The 23,233-nt window shown below is 37.5% G+C and overlaps 1 protein-coding gene across 1 annotated transcript in view; it reads left to right on the top strand.

The window, feature by feature from the left end:
* The window catches only part of TDRD5 (tudor domain containing 5), a 90,233-nt gene extending 67,271 nt beyond the window's left edge, over positions 1-22,962 (top strand). Inside the window, exons 14-18 of the mRNA XM_004762007.3 lie at positions 1,592-1,753; positions 8,429-8,611; positions 9,352-9,495; positions 16,774-16,984; positions 22,358-22,962. Of these exons, the coding sequence (XP_004762064.1) occupies positions 1,592-1,753; positions 8,429-8,611; positions 9,352-9,495; positions 16,774-16,984; positions 22,358-22,602 (945 nt within the window). The 3' untranslated portion in view covers positions 22,603-22,962. The remainder of the gene's footprint in view (positions 1-1,591; positions 1,754-8,428; positions 8,612-9,351; positions 9,496-16,773; positions 16,985-22,357) is intronic.
* Positions 22,963-23,233: the final 271 nt, after the last annotated feature.

Raw genomic sequence — 23,233 nt, 5'->3', positions numbered from 1 at the left:
CAGTACTTTGTTTCTCATTATTTGCTGGTTTAAATCTTTGCTACAGTCCTGCTTTCTTCTGTACAATTTCTCACATATATTAAATTCCATTACTGCTTTGGTGCAGTTGTGACTTCACCTACACTAATCTAATTGCTGTTCTTCTCTCTGCATATCTCAGACTTTTCTAGTGTTCTTATTTCCTATTTTTTCTGTAAGTCTTTAAGTGACTCCCACTCACAGTAATAACATTATTATTATTACCACTATTACTATTCCATACTATTCCACCCAACAGTAGTAGTAATAAAAATAATAACAAAAAACCACTAGCAGCATTTATTGAACTTGAACTACATGGGAGGGGCTGTTCTAAGCATACTCATGTGCTAATTAATTTTATGATCACTTTACCAGGTTGGTACTTTCGTATCCCTGTTTTAGATAGGAGTAAAATGAAGCACCAAGTAAAGACTTATTTAAGACCTTTGAACAAATAAATGAACATGCCCTCTGAGTCTTATATTCCTCATGACAACAAGTACTGGGCTAAGAATATAGGATGTGTTTGATTGAGTGCTAAAGGGGTTTTGGGCCCAGGAAGGCTTTTTATTTTCACTGAATAAAATATTTTGCCCAAATGTGTTTTACATATCTGACTTGTAAAATAAAATTGTAGAGATGATCTTATGTTTTTAGTAGATATTTGCTAACTATTAGATGAAAAGGGAGGGCCAGTTTGACTACTGGGAGATTAACCTGTTCTGAAATTGCTACTCTCTTTAAATCCTGTTTGTGGGGGTGCCTGGGTGGCTCAGTGGGTTAAAGCCTCTGTCTTCGGCTCAGGTCATGATCCCAGGGTCCTGGGATCGAGCCCCACATCGGGCTCTCTGCTCGGCATGGAGCCTGCTTCCTCCTCTCTCTCTGCCTGCTTCTCTGCCTACTTGTGATCTCTGTCTATCAAATAAATAAATAAAATCTTTAAAAAAAATAATAATAAATCCTGTTTGTGTTACCTCCTTCATTGAATCTTTTTAAGACATCTTCCTCCCCAACAATATTTTGGTCATATCTCTGCAATGGCTCTACACTGAAGGTTGTACAGTGATTATCTGATTTTGTGTCTTCCTGCTGTATTTGGAGTTCCTTTATTTGTTTTTTTTTTTTTTTAAGGATTTTATTTATTTATTTGACAGACAGAGATTACAAGTAGGCAGAAAGGCAGGCAGGAGGAAGCAGGCTCCCTGCCGAGCAGAGAGCCCGATCTCTGGGGCTCCATCCCAGGACTCTGGGATTATGACCTGAGCCGAAGGCAGAGGCTTAACCCACTGATCGACCCAGGTGCCCCAGGAGTTCCTTTAGAGCTGCAATCCTCAGTATTCATCTTTACATCCACAGAGCTACCCTACACACATTTCATAATGTATGCTCCGTAAGTGTTTGTTGGCTTGAACTAGTTTAGCAGAATAGGAACGTCATGGATAAAGTTAGAAAATAATGTAGCATCTGTATGAGCCATAGTGAAAAATTCTTCCCAAAATGTATAGGCATGCAGATTTTAGAAACAGCATTAGTATGGAAAATAAAATAATGTCTCTTTCATATCTACTAGCAAGATATTAATGATGAAAAAGCTTTCACTCACCTTAAATCTGAATTAAATGAGCCATTAAAGGATTCTGAATTCGCTTCTATGGAAAACCAAGATAAGTGCTGTGAAGAAGACCCAACATGGTCCATCCCAGAGCTAAAGGATCTGAAGGAAGAAAATGAGGTAGGAGAAGGAAGGAGTTTTTTGAAAATATAATTCATAAACTGAACTCATAAGTGAAGGAGACGGGAATGAGGTCGCTCTTTAAATTCTGCTTTCGGTACCATCAGAGCATCTTGTACAGATGAATTACATTTTCTCTTCAGCAGTCACCAATATGAAAGTTGAAACAACAGAGTCTTGATCACAAAAAAGGAAAGGCATTATCTGGCTTTGATGTGTCAGTTTTTTCTATCTCGTTGCTTTGGGCAGTCTTCAGGAATTTTGTGTTGATTAGAAATGAGTACTGAGATACAGTATCAGGAGAACACAACAGGAAAAACTTCCACAGCTTTCGAGGATATATTTTATTTTTAACCTAATATTTACATACACATAGCTTGGAGGGCCCCATTAACCCCTTCCTCTACATTTTGTATTTCACAGAGCAACCATTTTCATCTCTTCCAGCTGCTGCTTTTGGGATTTACCTGTTGCTTATTTACAATGTAGGCATGTAAATAACATGCTTACATTGTTATTTCCTGAGCTTTCAGTTTTACGCCCTTCTGGAAAAGAGGAAGGTTTCCTTCTCTTTTATCCTTTTGCCCCACCACACACAAATGTATCCTTTCTGTCCCCGGTCCCCCATCTTACTAATGTCGTACCACCATTTCCATTAGATCACTGTTCAGTGTTTACATTATTACTGTAAATGCTATTGACAGTCAAGAAGTATGCTGTGGCAACATAACAGATTTTTGTGTAAAGGTAATGAGAAGTGATGTGGTAAGTGTAGGCCAAACTGTTCTAGTTGTTTGTTATCTTGCCAGCACTAGGTCTTATCAGTAATTTTCATTTTTAGCCATTCAAATAGATATGTAGTAGTGTCACAGTGTGATTTTAACTTGCATTTCCCTAATGAGTGCTGTTGAACATCTTTATGTGTGCTTACTTGCCATCCATATACATACTTCTTGGGGAAATGGCCAAGCCTTCTGCCCATGTTTTGGTTGGGTTGTTTGTTTTCTTGCTAGTAGTTTTCGAGAGTGCTTTAAATCTTCTGAATCCTAGTGCTTTGTCAGATATGTGATTTTCAAATGTATTCTCCTGCTTGTAGCATGTCTATATTCTCTTTATAGTGGTTTTCATACCACAGAATTTTAACTTTAAGAAATTCCAGTTTATTAGGGTTTTTACTCTAGGATTTTGATGGATTTCTGTCTCACATTTAAGTCTTTGATCCATTTTGAATTTATTTTTGTGTGTGGTGTAAGAGAGTGGTCCAATTTCATTCTTTTGTGCATTGTCCAGTTTTACCAGCTCCATTTGTTGAAGAGACTCTTTTTTCCATTGGCTCTTCTTTCCTGCTTTGTCAAAGATGAGTTGACCATATATTTGTCAGTCCATTTCTGGGTTCTCTATTCTGTTCCATTGATCTATATGTCTGTTTTTGTGCCAATACCATGCTATCTTGTTGATTACAGCTTTATAATACAGCTCGAAGTCTGGAATTGTGATGCCTCCAGCTTTGTTTTTCTTTTTCAACATTACTTTGGCTATTTGAGGTCTTTTCTGGTTCCATACAAATTTTAGAATTCTTTGTTACAGCTCTGTGAAAAAATGCTGGTGTTACTTTGATAGGGATTGCATTAGTGTGTAGATTGTTTTGGGTGGCATAGACATTTTAACAGTATTTTTTCTTCCAATTCGTGAGCATGGAATGTTTCTCTGTCTGTGTGTGTGTTGGGGGGAGGCTTCAGTTTCTTAAGTGTTCTGTAGTTTTCAGAGCACAGATCTTTTACCTCTTTGGTTAGTTTTATTGCAAGATATCTTACAGTTTTTGGTGCAGTTGTAAATAGGATCAGTTCCTTGATTTACCTTTCTACTGCTTCATTATTGGTGTGTAGAAATGCAACAGATTTCTGTACGTTGATTTTCTATCCTGCGAATTTGCTGAATTCTTATATCAGTTCTGGTAAATTTTTTTGTGGAGTCTTTCAGTTTTTCTAAATAGAGTTATCATGTCATCTGTCAAGAGTGAAAGTTTGACTTCTTCTTTGCCAGTTTGGATGCTTTTTATTTCTTTTCGTTGTCTGATTGCTAAAGCTAGGACTATGTACTATGTTGAACAACAGTGGTGAGAGTGATATCCCTGTCATGTTTCTGACCTTGAAGAGGATATTAGCTGTGGGTGTTTTGTGTATGACCTTTATGATGTTGAGATATGTTCTTTCTAACCCTACTTTCTGGAGGGGTTTTTTTGTTTTTTGTTTTAATCAGGAAAAGATGCTGTGTTTTGTCAAGTTCTTTTGCTGCATCTATTGACAGGATGATATAATTCTTATCCTTTGATTCTTATCCTTTCTTTTATTAATGTGCTGTATCACATTGATTGATTTGTGGATTTTGAACCACCCTTGCAGCCCAGGAATAAATCCCACTTGGTCATGGTGAATAATCCTTTTGATGTACTGTTGGATTCAATTGGCTAGTATCTTGTTGACAATTTTTGCATCTGTTTATCAGGGATAGTGATCTTTAATTCTCTTTTTTAATGGGGTCTTTGTCTAGTTTTGGAATCAAGGTAATGCTGGCCTTGTAGAATGAGTTTGGAAGTTTTCCTTCCATTTCTAGTTTTGGAACAGTATCAGAAGAATAGGTATTATCTCTTTAAATGTTTGGTAGAATTGCCCTGGGAAGCCATCTGGCCTGGGACTCTTATTCATTGGAAGATTTTTGGTTACTGCTTCAATTTCCTTGCAGTTATGGGTCTGTTCAGGCTTTCTATTTCTTCCTGGTTCAATTTTGGTAGTTATATGTTTCTAGGAATTCATCCATTCTGTTTCATTGATTTCTGCTCTAATCTTTATTAATTCTCTTCTCCTCCTGGGTTTAGGCTTTATTAGCTCCTCTTTCTCCATCTCTACGTGTAAAGTTAGATTGTGTATATGAGACTTTTCTTGTTCCTTGAGAAAGGCTGAATTGCTTACTGTGTACAATAGGACTGCCTTTTGCTGCATTCCAAGGGTTTTGAACAGTTGTTTTCATTTTCATTTTTTTCTATGAATTTTTAAATTCTTCTTTAATTTCTTGGTTGACCCATTCATTTATTAGTAGGATGCTCTTTACCTTCCATGGATTTGAATTCTTTTCAACTTTCTTCTTGTGCTTGAGTTCAAGTTTCAAAGCATTGTTGTCTGATATTATGCAGGGAATGATCCCAATCTTTTGGCACCACTTGAGGCCCACTGTGTTTTCCATTCTGGAGAATGTTCCATGTGCACTCGTGAAGAATGTGTATTCTCTTGCTTCAGGATGGAATGCGCTGAATATACCTGTTAAGTCCATCTGGTCCAGTGTGTTATTCAAAGCCATTGTTTCCTTGTTGATCTTATGTTTAGATGATCTGTCCATTTCAGTGACAGAGGTGTTAAAGTCCCCTATCATTATTGTATTATTATTGATGTGTTTCTTTAATTTTGTTATTAATTGGAATATATAATTGGCCTCTCCCATGTTAGGGGCATAAATATTTACAATTGTTAGATCTTCTTGTTGGATAGACCCTTTGATTATGATATAGTGTCCTTCCTCATCTCTTATTACAGTCTTTGGTTTTAAATCTAATTTATCTGATATGTGTTGCCACCCTAGCTTTTTTTTTTTTTTTTTTTTTTTTTTTTTTTTTTTTGATAACCATTAGCATGATAAATTGTTCTCCACCTCTTCACTTTCAATCTTTGGATCTACAATGAATTTCTTGCAGATAGCATATGAATGGGCCTTACTTTTTTATCCAATCTGATACCCTGTGTCTTTTTTTTTTAAGATTTTATTTATTTATTTCAGAGAGAGAGAGAGACAGAGTGAGAGAGCATGAGAGGATTGATCAGAGGGAGAAGCAGACTCCCCATGGAGCTGGGAGCCTGATGCAGGACTCGATCCCAGGACTTGGTAATCATGACCTGAGCTGAAGGCAGTCGCCCAACCAACCGAGCCACTTAGGCACCCTACCCTGTGTCTTTTGATTGGGACATTTAACCCATTTACATTCAGAGTAATTATTGGAAGATAGGAGTTTAGTGCTATTGTATCACCTGTTAAGTCACTTCTTTTATGTTGTCTTTTTACTTTATGGTCTATATTACTTTTGGGCCCTCTCTTCACTTAAAGTATCCCCTTTACTATTTCTTGTAGGGCTGACTTGTGATCACAAATTCTTTTAATTTATCTTTGTTCTGGAAGGTTTTTAATCTCTCCTATTCAGAATGACAGCCTTGATGGATAAAGTATTCTTGGCTGCATGTTTTTCTCATTTAGCACCTGAATGTATTGTGCCAGTCCTGGCCTGCCAAGTCTTTGTGGATAGGTCTTTTGCCAGTCTTATTATTTCTATCTTTGTAGGTAATGGAATTCTTATCCTGAGCTGCTTTCAGGTTTTTCTCTTTGTGTCTGAGATTTGCAAGTTTCACTATTATATGTTGGGGTGTTTACCTATTTTTATTGATTTCGAGGGGGTTTCTCTGTGCCTCCTGGACTCGAATGCTTGTTTTCTTCCCCATGTTGGGGAAGTTCTCTGCTATAATTTGTTCCAGTATACCTCTGTCCCCTCTCTTTCTTTCCTTGTCAGTTTTTTTCCTCATGTATTTTGGAGTTTTATTGTCAGGTGACATGTATTTAGGATTGGTATGTTTTCTTGATGAACTGACCCTTTCATCATTATGAAATGTCTTTATCCATAGTTACTTTCTTTGCACTGATGCCTACATTGTCTGATAACAGTATAGCCACTCCAGCTTTATTTTTTTAACTGTGGCATAATATATCCTTTTTCATCTTTTTACTTCTAACCTACCTATGTCATTATATTTGAGGTAAATTTCTTGAGACAGCATATAGTTTAGTCATTTCTTAAATCCATTCTGATGATATGAATTTTAGTTAGTATGTTTATACATTTTACATTTAATATCATTATTGATATATTTTGATTATAGGTCTATTATAATATATTTTTTTTAACCTCGGCTTTTCATTCCTTTGCTTTTCCTTCCTCCTTTTAGTGTTATTCTTTTTTTTGTATTTTTCTTACTTAGTATTCTTTTTTAATAGTTTGTTTTAGTTTACTTAATTATATTTTTATTATATCTGCCTGTATAGCATTTTGACTGGTTATTCTAGGAATTACAATATACATCTTGGCTTTACATAGTAGATGTAATTTATATGGACTAATTCAAGTGGTATGTAGAAATCTTACCACCATTTAGGTATTTTACCCCTTTCCACCTCCTTTATGCTGTTTATATATAACAAGTATATAGTTTGAGAGTTTATAATGTTATAGTTTTTGCTTTCTACCTTTAAATATATTATAAACAATTCAATAGAAGAATAGTCCCATTACAATTCCTCAGATACTGATCGTTTCTGTTACTCTTTATTTCTGATATACCAACTTTCCTTCTGGTATCCTCTCCTTTCTATCCAAAGAACTTCCTTTAGCAATTATTTTAGAGTATACCTGTTGACAATAAATTTTTTAAGTTTTCTTCATTGGGAGTGTATTTATTTTATCTTTATTCTTGAAAGATATTTTTGCTGGATGTAGAATTCTGGGTTGCTAGTTTTTTTTCTTTCGGGCCTTTAAAAATTTCTTTCCACTTCCTTCTGGCTTTCATAATTTCTGATGAAAAATATGCAGTACTGGAATTGTTGTTCCTTTATAATAACATGTCATTTTTCTTTGTCTACATTTAGGATTGTTTGTCTTTAGTTTTCAAGAGGTAGATTATAATCTGTTTAGATGTTAATTTCTCTTTGCGGTTTGCTAAGGTTTTGAATCTGTAGGTTTATGTCTTTCATCAAATTTCTGCCATTTTCAGACACTGCTTCGAATACTTTTTCTGTACTGTACTCTTTCTTTTCTCCTTCTGGTACTCCCATGAAGCAAATGTTAAACCTTTTGGTATTGTCCTATATGTCCCCAAGGCTCTGTTTTTGCTTTTGTTTTCCCAGTTTTTTCTCTCTCTGTTCAGATTGGATCATTCCTATGGATCTCTCTTCAGGTTCATGTATTCTTTACTTTTATTTCTGTCCTGCTATTGAAAACAGACCTAGGGGTCTTGATATTTGGTATAGAAACCTTTGCTGAATTCCCCTGTGTTTATGCTTGCTCCACCCTCCCTTTTATCCTCCAGAAGACCCTCTGGCTTTCCAGCATGAAAAAGAGGTGTGGCTTCCTTTGTATATGGAATAGGGTGGGGTATCTGGAGATTTAATTGCTTCTTACACACACTTTTTATCAGTGCTTTTCTTTTTGTTCCCACTTTACATTCTCATTTCCAAAAACCTTGTAGTAGCAATTTCTGAGCATTTGCCATTTTGGTATAAATTCAGGTTGCTTCTCAGTTTTTCCTGCTATAAGCTCAGGATTCTACTTTCTCAGACTTCTTAGGTTATCACTTACCTTCTTTTCTATATCCAGAATGTATGTTGTGTTTTCTTCTGGTTTAACAGTGAGTTTATATCTAAAATCTGAATATTTTGGTGATGTTTCAGGAGAGAGAGGGTAATCAATTATGTATTCAAACTGCCATCTTTACCTAGAATCCAGAAAAAAAATCGCAAAACTAAATTTTAAAATATATAGCAACTGTAAGTTAAAAGTTTTCTTTGTCTTCTGATACATTCTAGGATGAGATTCCCACTGGAATGCCATGCCTGGAATCAGTGACTATCGGTGATGATGTTTGGGATGAAAATTGGTTACCTTTGCAGGCTAAAATGGATAAAGGGGACGATGCTGCCTCCCACTTATTTGCCTCAAGCCTTGGTGGAAAGAAACCATATCCATCATGTAAAGAAATGCTGCAAAAGGTTAGATCCCTGGGAAACAACAGATCATTACTTAAAAATGGAAATGTAAATTTCTTCAAGAAATCTATACACTCTGGAATGCAAAAGGATATATCAAATGATAATTCAGAAGTATTCATTTTTTTTCCCCAAAGGTGGTAGTGATAGGGAGGAGGACAAGTTGAAACAGGGAAGAATAAATCATGGACTTATTATCCCATCTAACCTTTTAACCATTATAACTTTTGTTTTATCACTGGAATCTTAGGCCTTGGGATCTATAAAAATGCTGTTTTCAACTAATTTTATTTTTATTGTATTAGCATTGTAATATAATCTCTGGGATTCTGCATTGAGAATAGTAGCTAATATTGGCCCTAAAATATATTTAAAATATAACTTACTTCCCACTGTTTCTTAGAGGAAATAGCTATACTTAAATTGCTCCTTATTATTTATGCCATTTAAATACTAGATGATCATTTAAAGTCATCTGGCCATGAAAATAGTATTGAAGAAAATACTACAAACCACAGTTGTATTTATTTTTATGACATCTGTGTGTTCCAAGGATTCAAGATATCAGATATGGACCAATAAAACAAGGGAGGGTGGGGAAGCCTCACTGATACAGGAACTTAATAAACATATTTTCTTGTTTAATCAACTTTGCCTCCTTGCCTTTACCTTGCCCATGTTCTTCTCTGTCTGGATCACGTGGCACTATGCCTTGGTTTGTGTTTGCAATTTTTTCTCCATAGGATTGGTGCTTTTCTGGACCCAAAGATACATGGGATGATTCATGGCAGCCTTCAGGCCTTGTGAATGGAATGAAAGGAGAAGTTCAAAAACAAGAGGCATTAGATGCTCAGGAAAAAAATACTGGCACAACCAGGATTCAAAAGGTAAATGTCTAATGAATGTTACTGACAGATTCTCATGAGGAAGTGCTTTCATTTTTAGAGAGTAAAATTCTGGTTAATGATCCCACTCTAGCATTTGGTAGAATACATATACACAATGTGTAGGTTGATTTTAAAATTAATTTCAGTCAACTTAATTTATTTGTCTCTTCAGAAGAAAATCCCAAGCTTAGAATTGAAAGATTGATAAAATCTCTATGTAAGAGATGTAGAAAACGGTTATTTTTATATAATTTAGCCAAAAATAAAAATAATAATTTTTTTCTTTTATGTTCCCGTAGTAGAAAGCACTAATCATGAAACAAAATATATTTGTTTTCTGTTTTTTCAAATATATTATGAGCATCATGAAATCTGGCCACCAGGCCTCTGCACTTTTATATTTTCATGTGTCACATTGAAAATAAAGGGCTCAAGACTGGGAGACTTGTTGAAAAGCAGATTTGTGGAAGAGGAGTTTTCTGAATGATATACTTCCTTCAAAATATGGTTATTTTGTATGAGAGCATTGATAAAGTATTTTATATTATATAGGATACTCTGTTCCAGAAACAGAGTCCTTAACAGCACAGATTTAGTTTTAGGGTAACACCTCAACCCATCAAAAAAACCCAGTACCCATTAGCAGTCACACCCCTTTCCCATCCTCCCACAGCCTGAGGCAGCTACTAGTCTGCTTTCTGTCTCTATAGATTTGCCTCTTTGGGGCATTTCATATAAATGTCATATAATACGTGGTCATTCGTGATTGTGTTGTTTCTTTTGCCATGCTGAGATTTTTAGTTTCATCTAGTCCCACTTATTTATTTTTGTTTTTGTTGCTTATGTTTTTGGTTTCATATCCAATAAGTGATTACCAAAACCAGTGTCCTAAAACATCCGTCCTGTGTTTTCTTCCAGGAGATTTATAGTTTCAGGTCTTATGTTTAAGTCTTTAAACATACTGTGCGTACTGTAAGATAAAGGTCCAGTTTCATTCATTTGTCTGTGGATGTCCAGTTTTCCCAGAAACATGTAGTGAAGACACTGTCCTTTTGAAGAGGAAAATTACCCAGAGCAGGCCCAGGCCAAGCAGCCCCAGGGGATGGAAGTTACTAACAATAAGCTAGAGATAACCAGAAGCCCTACTGGGAGCAAGAGATAACCAGCGGCTTCTGCTTCTGTGAACAGGCTTCCAGCCACAGGCTCACTGCTTTACTGTTCCCGCCTAAAGCAGCCCTGTTCCCTTGTTTTAAACCTGCCTACCAGGAGTCAGCATAGTCCTTGGAACCTGACTGCCTGCAGTGCACTATAAAAGCCCTATAATCCTGTTGACCTTGGCCCAGAACTTGGAGCACGATCTCATTTGGGTCCACTGGCGTAAAATAAATATGAGTTCTCCTCCTTCTCGGAGTGTCAGTTGGTCTCTCACAGGTCTGATTATTTTTCCACAACACTCTCCCCATTGTGTAGCCTTGGCATCATTACCAAAGATTGGTTGACTGAATATGTGTGTTTTTATTTCGGAGCTCTCAATTTTATTCTTTTGGCCTATGTCTACTTTGTGCTAGTCCCATAATGTTTTTGTTACTGGAACTTTGTAGTATATTTTGAAATCAGGAAGGGTGATTCCTCCTTCTCCCAACCCTTAAGACTATTTTGGCTATTTGGGGTCCTTTGTGGTTTCATATGAATGTTAGTATTGTTTTTCTGTTTTTGTGGAAAATGCCATTGACATTTTGATAGGAATTGCTTTGAACCTGTAGATCACTTTAGGTAGTATGGAAATTTTAATAATATTAATTCTTCCAATCTGTGAGTATGGACTGTATTCCCATTTATTTATGGCTTCTTCCATCAGTGTTACATAATTTTCACCTCCTATTCTTTTTGGTATTATTGTGAATGTTATTTTTTTCTTAATTTCCTTTCCAAGTAATCTCTACACCCAGTGTGGGGCTTGAACTCACACCCTCCGAGATCTTGAGGCAACATGCTCAGCCAGCTGAGCCAGCCAGGCACTCCTTAATTTCCTTTTCAAGTAGTTCATTTAATGAACTAATTTTGTTTGTTGATAATATGAGTATTCTCCTAGTCTAGCTAAGGATTTATAAATTTTTTTATAGCTTCAAAAAAAAACTAGCTCTTATTTTCAGTGATTTTTTTTGGTGTATTTCACTTATTTTTTACTCTAATTTCTGTTATTTCACACCTTCTGCTAACTTTAGCCTTAGTTCTTTTTTTAATTCCTTAAGATATAAAGTTGTTTGTGATTCTTCTTCTTCTTTTTCTTTATGTCAGTATTTACTGCTATAAACATTCTTCTTCATCTACCTTTGGCTCAGGTTGTGATCCTGGGGTCCTGGGATTGGGCCTTGCACTGGGCTTCCTGCTCAGCTCTCTCTGCCCCTTCCCCCTTTTATGCTCCCTGCCCCCCCAAAGAAATAAAGTCTTAAAAAAAAATTCCACTTAGTTCTCATTTTGCTGTATCCCATTGATGAAGTTCTAGAATATAAGTTTGGTTCAGTGGGGTGAGGTCCGGAGCTGATGACCAAGGAAGAATTCTTGGAGACATCTTTGGTGCAAAATGGTGGTTTATTAAAGCACGGGACAGGACCTGTGGGCAGGAAGAGCTGCTGCCCTAGGGTTGTGAGAGATGGTAGGTTATGTACCATGGGGGTGGGGGAAGTAAGGAAAAGGGAGGCTTCAAAGAACTTTCATATGCTAAAGAGGACCTACAACATACCAAGATACCTGATACCAGAGGCCTTGCCATTGCCAAGGTTGTTTTGCCCTGTAGCAAAATATTAACATTAAGATGGGTGGGAGATTCCTAAAGAATGTCATAATATGTCCCACCCAGGAGTCTGGGTGGGGGGAGGTTGTAGGGTGCCAGCCTTTTGCTTTGTCCTCAGCCAGCCTTCTGTTTCCTCATCACCATTAATTTTGGTATGCTGTTTTCATTTGTTTCAGGATATTTTCTAGCTTCTCTTTGATTTCTGTTTTGACCCATTGGCTGTTCAGGAATATATTGTTTAATTTCCCAGGTTTCCAAATTTAATCTTTGTTTTTGATGGATATTTTCCCTGAGTATTGAATTTTTTCGGGTGTTACTTTTTTTTCTCAGCCTTTGAAGTTGTCCTTCCATTATGTTCTGGCTTCTGTTGAATTGTCAGCTGTCAGGTATCATTGCTCTGTTGATAGTGATGTCTTTTTTCTCTGGCTTCTTTTAAGATTTTTCTGTCTTTTGCTTTAAGCTCTTTGATACTGATATATCTAGATATAATTTCCATTGGGTTTACTCTACTTGTGTTTCACTGAGTTTATTGAATAAGAAGATTGATGCCCTTCATCAGTTTTATAAAATAGTGCTTTTCCCTCATTATCGCCCTCCTACTGGCTTTCCAGTTATCCGTGTGTTAGCACTTTGGCTGAGTCCCACATGCCTCTTGGGCTCTTTTCTCATGTTTACATTCTTTTATCTTTTCTTCTCTTTTCTTTTTTCTCAGTTTGGAGATTTTTCTATTGATTCTTCTGGAATACTGGTCCTCTCATCTGCGGATCCATTCTGCTGCTAAACCTACACATTGAATTCTTACTTCAAACCTTTTTCCTTTCAGTTCTATAATGCCAATTTGATTCTTTTTTTTTTTTTAATTTGGATTCTCTGTTTTAATTCTCCATATTTTCATCAATTTTTTATGTCACTTCCTCTACATTCTTGATCATGCTAATTATAGTTATTTTAAAGTTTTTTTCTAGATAATGCCAATATCCAAATCAACTTTGGGTATGTTTTCGACCCCCTGTCCCCCCATCCTGTTTTTGGCAGGGGGCAGAGGGTGGAGAAAGTGGGAAGCATTCCTTATGATTTTTAAAAAATTGAATATTGGACATAATGGATAAAAAAATTAGAGAGGTTCTGGGTGAGTTCCCTTCCTCCGAGGCTGATTGAGATGTCCTGTGGCTGGCAGGTAGCACCCAGTCACTATAACACACACACTGAGGTTTGGCTTTAGACTTTGTTAGGACTGCTGTATTTCACTTTTGTCCTTACTCCTTAGATGTGGCTGTTACTCCTGATGGGGGATCCTTTGGGGATCTCAGCTGAAAACCCTTGGTGGGGCTCAGACTCCATCCCCTGAGTCCTCAGCTTTATAATGTGTAATTTATATTCCATATAGTTACCCATCTAAATTATACAGTTTAATGGCTTTAGTATATTCACTAGTCCATTCGCTTATTGTATATTCATCCCACAAGCAGTTGTAAAACGTTTTCATTATCCCCCCAAAGAAACCCTGCATCTGTTAGCTGACACCCTACCCCATGTCTTCCAGATAACCACTCATCTACTATCTCTCTCCATTGATTTGCAACATTTCATGTAATTAGGATCAGTACAGTCTGTGACCTTTTGTGTCTGGCTTCCTAACATCATAATCTCAAGGTTGACCATGTATCAGTACTTTATTTCTTTTCATGGCTGAATAATCCATTGTATGGATAGACCACAATTTGTTTATCCATTCGTCAGTTGATGGACATTTGAGTTGTTTTGTTTTTTGCTATTATGAATAATGCTGCTGTGACATTCATGTACATGTTTTTATGTAGAAGTGTTTTAAATTTTACGAGGGTATATACCTAGGAGTGGAATTGCTGGGTCATATGGTAACTCTTTATTTAATGTTTTGAGGAATTGCCAGACTTTCCTAAACAGACATTCCCACCAGCCATATAAGATTGTCCCAATTTGGGGCACCTGGGTGGCTCAGTGGGTTAAAGCCTCTGCCTTCGGCTCAGGTCATGATCTCAGGGTCCTGGGATCGAGCCCCGCATTGGGCTCTCTGCTCAGTGGGGAGCCTGCTTCCTTCCTCTCTCTGCCTGCCTCTCTGCCTACTTGTGATTTCTCTCTGTCAAATAGATAAATAAATTATTAAAAAAAAAAAGATTGTCCCAGTACTTGTTATTCTGTTTTTTGTTTTTTAAAATCATAGCCAACCTAATGGGTGTGAAGTTGTATGTTATTGTGGTTTGAGGCTGTGCTTTTGATTATGTATGTTAAACATGTTTCTTGAAAATCTGTCATTTACCTCTAGTTCCATGAGGTGAATTTTCAGATAACTATGATGGAGGCAGTCATTGATAACTACAGAGAACTAAAGCTGGTAGAACAATGCTTCTCAAATTACAATGTGCCTACACATCCCCTAAGAATCTTGTGAAGCTGCAGGATCTGACTGAGCAAATTTGAGATGTGGACCTAGGTTCTGCATGTCTGGCAAGCCCCAGGTGGTGCTGCTGGTTGGCAAACCCGGCTTTGGGTAGCAAGGCTGGAAAACACTCTTTGAGAAAGAACCTTGATTGTCAAATAAGTGCTCAAGTTGATTTGCAGGCATTTGCTTTCAGAGTGTCTTTACAAATTTTGAAAGCATTCACCTGTGTTTGTTTGTTTGTTTTCAGAATACGCTATCAGAATGCATTTTAAAAATGCATCTTTCTTCAAAGTCATACTTACAAGGAAAAAAGGATATAGCCTTAAAAATTTGTTTCTGATTTAAATTTTTGTTAAACTACTGATGTGTAAAAAACACTTGGTCTGGTTGGTCTGCAGTCTATGGCTTAGCCTCACCGCAGGCTAAAATTTACTAGGTGGGCACAAGGTACATTTTTGGAGCCTGTTTGTCCATCTGCAAAGACCAATTTAGGTAGTGATCTTTCCAGCTCTGAAAGTTTATTGTATTAATATTCATCTACATACCTTTGGAGCTTTATTTAAAGAACTCACCAATGGGGCGCTTGGGTGGCTCAGTGGGTTAAGCCTCTGCCTTTGGCTCAGGTCATGATCTCAGGGTTCTGGGATCGAGCCCTGGATTGGGCTCTCTGCTCAGTGGAGAACCTGCTTTCCCCTCCCTCTGCCTGCCTATCTGCCTACTTGTGATCTCTCTGTCAAATAAATAAAATTAAAAACAAAAAAACTCACTAATGCTTAGCCTCATTCTGAGAATAAATTTACAGGGTAACTAAAGCACACATGAATTGTATAAGCCAAGTAACAATTTGAATCTGGATCTTTAATTTCCTGAAGTAGCATATTATGTGGCCAATATAGCTATCTGGAATGTGAATTTCACTCTTGCTGTCAAAAAAGGCTACACACATAGCCCTTTATATATTGCATAATTGTATAACCACATTCATGCCAGCCATGTTTGAAAATGAGCAGGGGTTTTTGTTGTTGTTGTTGTGGAACAAAAAAGAAATGGCAACTGATATGAAATGTCTACTATATAGGATCCTGAAGAACAGACAAAGCTACCTTTTCTGTTTGTATAATTACTGGTTCATTTCACTCAGGGCAAATCCTAGACTCTCAGCCTTTATAGGTGGGGTAGGGCTGGCTTTAGTCATATTAATGCCAGTTACCATCACAGAAGATAAATGCTAAATTACCGTAAATCGTATCTGCTTTAGCAATGACTGTATGGTAGGATATCGGATCTCATGGTTAAAATTTGATATTCCATTCAGTTAAGTCCAGTTTCGTCTCCATATGGGACGTTCATCTTTTTCTCTAAAATCCTGGTTCTTAATACTCCATTTGTCTCTTTTAAGGAGCCTTCCTTTAACTACTTTATGTTCTAGTGTGTTCACACTGCGGAATGCGGGAACGCCTCCGTTCATGGCTGGCTGCAGGACCCACACTGTTTTCCCATCTGAGGGCTGTGAACTTAGGGACAGGTATCCTGTCTTACTGGGAGATGGTGAGAACATGGACTGGGCTGAGTTAGCATCTCTGCTTTGTCACCTGCTGGTTGACACTGGATAACTTCGCCTCTTGTGAAAAGTGTTCTGTTAAGTGAAAGGGCCCCTAGCGAGGACGACAGAACCCTGGAGTTAGAGCGGTCGGTCGTCCCGAGGTTGAAATGAGGAAGCATGTGTAGGGAACCTAGCAGTGTGCCAGCCAGTGTGCTGCCTTTGCTCACGTTTCCTGCCACCCTGCTGCAGCTCTGTGCGGCAGCTTTCAGCACCGTGTTTGCTCGTAATGTAGGTCCAGTAAATGCTTCTCGAATTAAGTTGATGGCCATTAAGTTAGAAAAGGACTTGGGTTTTTTTTTTTTTTTAAGAGAGGAACTAGGTTCTTGAAAGGGAGTAATGGTGTTCTATGTGAAAAAAGTATGTCTTGTCTATACAACTAAGGAACTGAAACAGGGTTAATTCTTCTGTTATACTAACAACTGCTTTTCATGCTTTTGCCCAACTTTTCTCATACTGCAGCAGCCAAACATAGAGAATTCTTCAGATTCTTCCACATTGCCCAAATTGGAGGAGTTCTACATCTCTCTGATCCAGTCGCAGCAGTCAGTAAAAGGGAGCCAACCCGAGCCCAGCAGCGTTCAGACTCAGGCAACGCCAATCCAGCTCTCCGCGGCAACCCTCAGTGCAATTCCCATGGCACTTGATTCTGCAGAAAAAAATTCTGCTTCAGGTAGCTTTACACGTAATTGACAAATACAGTGGTGTGTCATCTTGCTGAAAACCTTCATTTATCTTCTTCGGAACATAACTTGAAAAATTGCTGACTTTAGCATTTGTCTCACGTCCTTACTGGGTTCTGTTGTTCCCTTCTGTTTTGCTACTCCTTTCTCTCTCTCTCTCTTTTTTTTTAAAGATTTTATTTATTTATTTGACAGAGAGAAATCACAAGTACACTGAGAGGCAGGCAGAGAGAGAGAGAAGGAAGCAGGCTCCCTGCCGAGCAGAGAGCCCGATGCGGGACTCAATCCCAGGACCCTGAGATCATGACCTGAGCCGAAGGCAGCGGCTTAACACACTGAGCCACCCAGGCGCCCTCTCTCTCTTTTTTTAAAAAGCAGTTTGGTTGGGGGAAGTCTGTTTTACAAACAATAGAACTTGCCAGTTTTTAAGTATTCTGTGAGTTTTGACACTTGTGTACAGTCTTATAACCACCACAGTCGTGACATAGAACAACGCCACCAGTTATTTGATCCCTCTGCGGTCATTCTCTTCCCTTGCTTCCTGGTTCCCAGCATGTTCCTTTTTTCTTTTCTGGAATTTCATAAGAAGAGAGTCCTGCATTACACAGTTTTTAAGTATGATCTTTTTTCCTGAGCATGACGTTTTAGAGATTGATTTATGTTGTTGCTAGTTTCAAAAGTTTGTTCTTATTTTTTGCTGAGTGGTATCCAGTTGTATGGACATCTGTTCATCAGATGAACAGATTTGGGCCATTATGAATAAAACTGCTGTGAACATTCACACACAGCTCTTTGTGTAGACATATTCAGTACATACCAAGGAGTAAAATTGTTTAGTCATGTGATCACTGCATGATTAACATTTTAAGAACTGCCAAAAAGTTTTCCAAAGTGGCTCTTCCATTTTTTATTCACACCAATAATACATGAAATCTGATTGCTCCATCTCCTTTTATTGTCACTGATGCTATCTATTGATCTTTTAAAATCTTGCTATTCTGGTGTGTGTGTAGTGGTATCTTATTGTGGTTTTAATTTATATTTCCTTGTTTGCCAGTGATGTTGACCATCTTTTTATGTGCTTATATGCAATCTGTAGATCTTCTTTAGTGAATTACATGTTCAAATATTTGCTCATTTTTATTGGATTATAATCTTTTTATTCTTTATTCTGGACACAAAAGCTTTGTCAGATATATACAGCTATATGTATGTGATACATATATCACAAATATTCTCAAGCATGTGACTTCCTTAACAGCATATTTGAAAGAGCAAAAGTTGTCATTTTGGTGAGGTCTGATGGATTTTTTTCTTAATATGAAGTTTGTATTTTTGTGTCCTGTTTAGAAATCTTTCTTAACCCAAGTAACTGATTTGTTCATTTTCTTATGAAAAGTCTTGTAGTTTTAGTTGTTAAAATTAGGTCTGTGATCCAATTTGTTGATTTTTGAGTTACGGTTTGTGTTAATATAATGGTGTGATGTAAGGATCAGTGTTTATTTTGATTACATTTAATATTCAGTTGATCTAGCACAATTTGTTACAAGCCTTTTTTAAGGGGCGCCTGGGTGGCTCAGTGGGTTAAGCCGCTGCCTTCGGCTCAGGTCATGATCTCAGAGTCCTGGGATTGAGTCCCGCATCGGGCTCTCTGCTCAGCAGAGAGCCTGCTTCCCTCTCTCTCTCTCTGGCTGCCTCTCCGTCTACTTGTGTGATTTCTCTCTGTCAAATTAATAAATTAAAAAAAATCTTTAAAAAAAAAAAGCCTTTTTTAAACTGCCTAGATATAAAAATCTTAAAAAAAATAATAAACTACCTAGATATCTTTGTCAGAAGTCAGTAGGCTGTATATGTGAGGGTCTATTTCTGGACTTCCTATTGTGTTTTAGTGGTTTATGGGGCTTTATACCACTGCCTTGATTAGTGGGGATTTATATCTTGAAATTGTACAATTTTGTTCTTTTTCAAATTGTTTTGGCTATTTTAGGTCATTTTCCATATGAATTGTAGAATCAACATAAATTTGCACAAAACCTAAAATGTTTATTGGGATTTTTTTCATGCACTGTAATATTAGTTTCAGGTGTACAGTATAGTGGTTCAGCAATTCTGTACATCACCCAGTCCTCATCACCACAAGTGCTTCCTTAATCCCCACCCCCCACTTCCTTAAACCCCACCCCCTTCAGCCCCTCCCCCCACTTTTGGTAACCAGTTCTTTTTTTTTTTTCCAAGTTTTTATTAAATTCCAGTATAGTTAATATACAGTATAATACTAGTTTCAGGTGTACAATTCAGTGATTCAGCACTTCCATACCTCACCCATTGCTCATCACAAGTATACTCCTTAATTTCCATCACATCCCCCCCACCCATCTCCCCTCTGGTTACCATCAGTTTGTTCTCTATAGTTAAAAGTCTGTTTCTTGGTTTGCATCTCTCTTTTCTCTCCCATGCTCATTTGTTTTAATTCTCAAACTTCATATAGGAGTGAATCGTATGCTGTATGTCTTTCTCCTACAGACTTATTTTACTTTGCATAATACTCTCAAGCTCTATGTCATCACAAATGGCAAGCTTTCATTCTTTTTTATGGCTGAGTAGTAGTGCATTGTATATATGTTCCACCTCTTTATCTTTTCATCAGTCCATGGACACTTGGGCTGTTTCCATAATTTGGCTATTGTTGATAATGCTATTATAAACATCAGGGTGCATGTATCCTTTTGAGTTTGTATTTTTGTATTCTTTGGGTAAATATTTAGTACTATAATTGTTGGATCATAGAGTAGTTCTATTTTTAACTTTTGAAGAACTGCCATACAGTTCTCTGGAGTGGCTGCCTCAGTTTGCATTTCCACCAATAGTGCAAGAGGGTTCCCCTTTCTCCACATTCTTAACAACACCTGTTGTTTGTGTATTGTTGATTTTAGTCATTTTGACAGGTGCAAGATGATATTGCATTGTAATTTTTTTCTTTAAGATTTTGTTTATTTGACAGAGATCACAAGTAGACAGAGAGGCAGGCAGAGAGAGGAAGGGAAGCAAGCTCCCCATGAGCAGGGAGCCCGATGCGGGACTCGATCCCAGGACCCTGGGATCATGACCTGAGCTGAAGGCAGGGGCTTTAACCCCCTGAACCACCCAGGCGCCCCAAGCATTATAGTTTTGATATACATTTCCTTGATGTTCAGTGATAATGAGCATCTTTTCATGTGTCATCTGTATGCCTTTTTTGGAAAATGTCTATTCATGTCTTCTGCCCATTTTTTTAAAAAGATTTATTTGACAGACAGTGAGAGAGGGAACACAAGCAGGGGGAGTGGGAAAGGGAGAAGCAGGCTTCCCACTAAGCAGGGATCCTGATGCGGGGTTCAATCCCAGGACCTGAGCAGAAGGTAGATGCTTAAAGATTGAGTTACCCAAACACCCCTTCCCATTTAGATTATCTGTTTTTTGGATGCTGAGTTGTATAAGTTCTTTTTATATTTTGGATACTAATCCTTTATCAGAGATGTCATTTGCAAATATCATCTCCCATTCCATAGGTTGCCTTTTAGTTTTGTTGCTTATACCTTTGCTGTGCAGGAGCTTTTTATTTTGAAGTCCCAATAGTTTATTTTTGCTTTTGTTTCCCTTGCCTGAGGAGACATATCTAGAAAGAAGTTGCTATGGCTGATCTCAGAGATTACTACATGTGTTCTTATCTACGTAGATTTCTAGCTGCCTCTTCTCTGGTACCTTCCTCCCACAAATTCCAGAACCTTGGCCTTTTTTTTTTTTTTTTTTTAAGATTTTATTTATTCACTTGACAGAGATCACAAGTAGGCAGAGAGAGAGGAAGGGAAGAAGGCTCCCCACTGAGCAGAGAGCCCAAAGTGGGGCTCGATCCCAGGACCCTGAGATCATAACCCGAGCCGAAGGCAGATGCTTTAACCACTGAGCCGAAGACAGAGGCTTTAACCCACTGAGCCACCCAGGTGCCCCCACCTTGGCCTTCTTGAATTCCAAGCTCAGTCTTTTCAACCCAGTAAGATCTCCAGGCTCAGTTTTGATTCTCCGTTCTTGTACTGAAGCCTAGAAACTATTTCAGCAGGAGCGAAGGCCCTTGTAGAGCTCACTTTGTTTCCTTTCTCTTAGGGATCACTATCTTGCATGCTTATTGTTCAGTATATGAATCTGCTACCGCTTCATACATTTTGTCCAACTCTCCAGTTATTTAAAGCAGGAGAGATTTTTTTCAATCACTGTTGAGTTAATGTCATAACTGGAAGCAGAAGTTTTGCTACTCTTTTAAATTCTTTGATCATGTGTCCCTGTTTTCATATATTTGTACCTTTTAAAACCTGAGCTCACCAAAATTGTGTAAAACCACTTATTTTATTAGAACTCACCAGCAATTTTCCTCTCTAGTGGGCATTAATTATAACTTTTGATCAGAGTTTTACCTTTTGGAATACCTGTCAAATTCTCCTTGAATATAATTCATCACAAATGCATAGAACATATACCACCTGCTGCTCTGTTAGTTGCTAAAAATGTAAAGATGAATAATGTACTGGATTATGCTGGTGTTTTCTCTAGATTTTTTTGAGGTCTAGAGCAGTACTTTTCAAAATGTAATCATATTCACACCAGTCTGTGAAGTCTTTGCTTAGATAGGCAACACATTAGCACATTATTTAGCTCACCTGGCTTTTTTTTTTTTTTTTTTAAACTAAAGCAGAATTTTCTTGAAAAAAGCAGTGTGTTTGCTTAGATGCTTGCAAAAGCTCCTCTCATTGTAGGCAGGTAATAAAGAGTTCACAGACCAGTCACTTTGGTCACCGTGGTCTAGAGTATATGTATTCCCTTCCTTGGCTATTTGGAATTTTTGGCACTAATTCTAAGGAATTTATTTTATGTCTGAACTGGAACTTCTTACAAACATCTTGGTCAGTTTTGTTTTTACACTGATATAGACTCAAACTGAAACCACTTTGGCAATAGAAAACACCTCTGGGACGCCATTGTGCTTACTGCTGTAAATAGGGGAGCTTAAGGACTCATCTCTGGAATTAGAATTATATCCAATTTATTTTTATGACATCCTAGAAAGAAATTTTCCCTTCCCTGTTCATAAGTACATTTTTCCCTCTCCCCACCCCCATCCTGACAAGGATTTATTTCTACTCAGTTCCCCTTTTTCATTTCTTTCTATTTATTGACTGGTTTCTGAGTCTTATCCTCTCTAATTATAACAGTGGATGTCAGCCTCTATAGAAAATGATTGTCACACACATTAGGAAACATCTAGAATGGGAAAGAGAAGGCAATGAGTGTGAGAACCCCTTGAAAAAACTTGTATGTTCTTTCTTTTTCAGTGGAGGACTCTTCAGAGAGCTTGAAGAACGATTTCTCTAGTAGCCGTGCTATTACAGTGTTCAAAGACAAGAGTCATGAAGCCATGGACCAGCTCTCTTTGATCTTGTCTCCTGAGCACCAGATTTCCCAGAAGCTCTACATTCCTCGGAGCACAGCCACTGCTGCCTTGGGAGCTGCGGCACGGTTGGCCACCTCCAGGAGCCTCTTACACTGGTACCCCAGTGTGAAAAGAATGGAAGCATGAGGGAGTGAGTAGGGGAGAAAATAATAAGCCAGGTGCGTTAGGACTTGGTGATTTCCCAAGGCCAAAATATGGAGGAGGAGGTATTGAGACAAAACACTATTTTGATGGTTGATGCCTTTGTCTTTCTTTGTGATCGTATGTTAGCTTTGTTTTGCTAACAGTCCACTTTGCTGTGTAAGTATTGATATTCAATGTTAGTTTTAATTTTTATTGATGATGTTTCTTATTCCGCATAGTTTTGTTCATCTTGACAGAGTGGTTTAAAGGCATTTTTATTTTTTGTTGCTTTTGTGTATGTGTGTTTCTGTAAATGTTTTTCTTGTACATATCATGACTGATAAATGAAAGATGAAAAACTAATGTTTTGCGATCCATATTTAGTAAGACAAAAATTATCTCAGATTCTTATGTCCAGAAAAAGGATGTCTGAATTGTAAGGCTGCTTTTTCTTTCTCATTTGAAATTTTCTTTATCATAGAGATAATGCAGGACTCCAATTTTACATTATTTATTTGAAACGCTAGGATCAGTGAGAAAATACACATTCTGAAGCTGTGGTCATGTAAACACTTCCACATTTAAAAGATTTAAGTTCTCTTTCAGTACAGGCAGTTTCCTGAAGACCTCTAAC

Source organism: Mustela putorius, unplaced genomic scaffold, assembly GCF_011764305.1.
Source record: "Mustela putorius furo isolate JIRA1106 unplaced genomic scaffold, ASM1176430v1.1 tig00000496_pilon_pilon_pilon, whole genome shotgun sequence".
Lineage (NCBI taxonomy): Eukaryota > Metazoa > Chordata > Mammalia > Carnivora > Mustelidae > Mustela > Mustela putorius.
The sequence above is the reverse complement of the archived record's forward strand: the minus strand, read 5'-3'. Positions and strand labels throughout refer to the sequence as shown.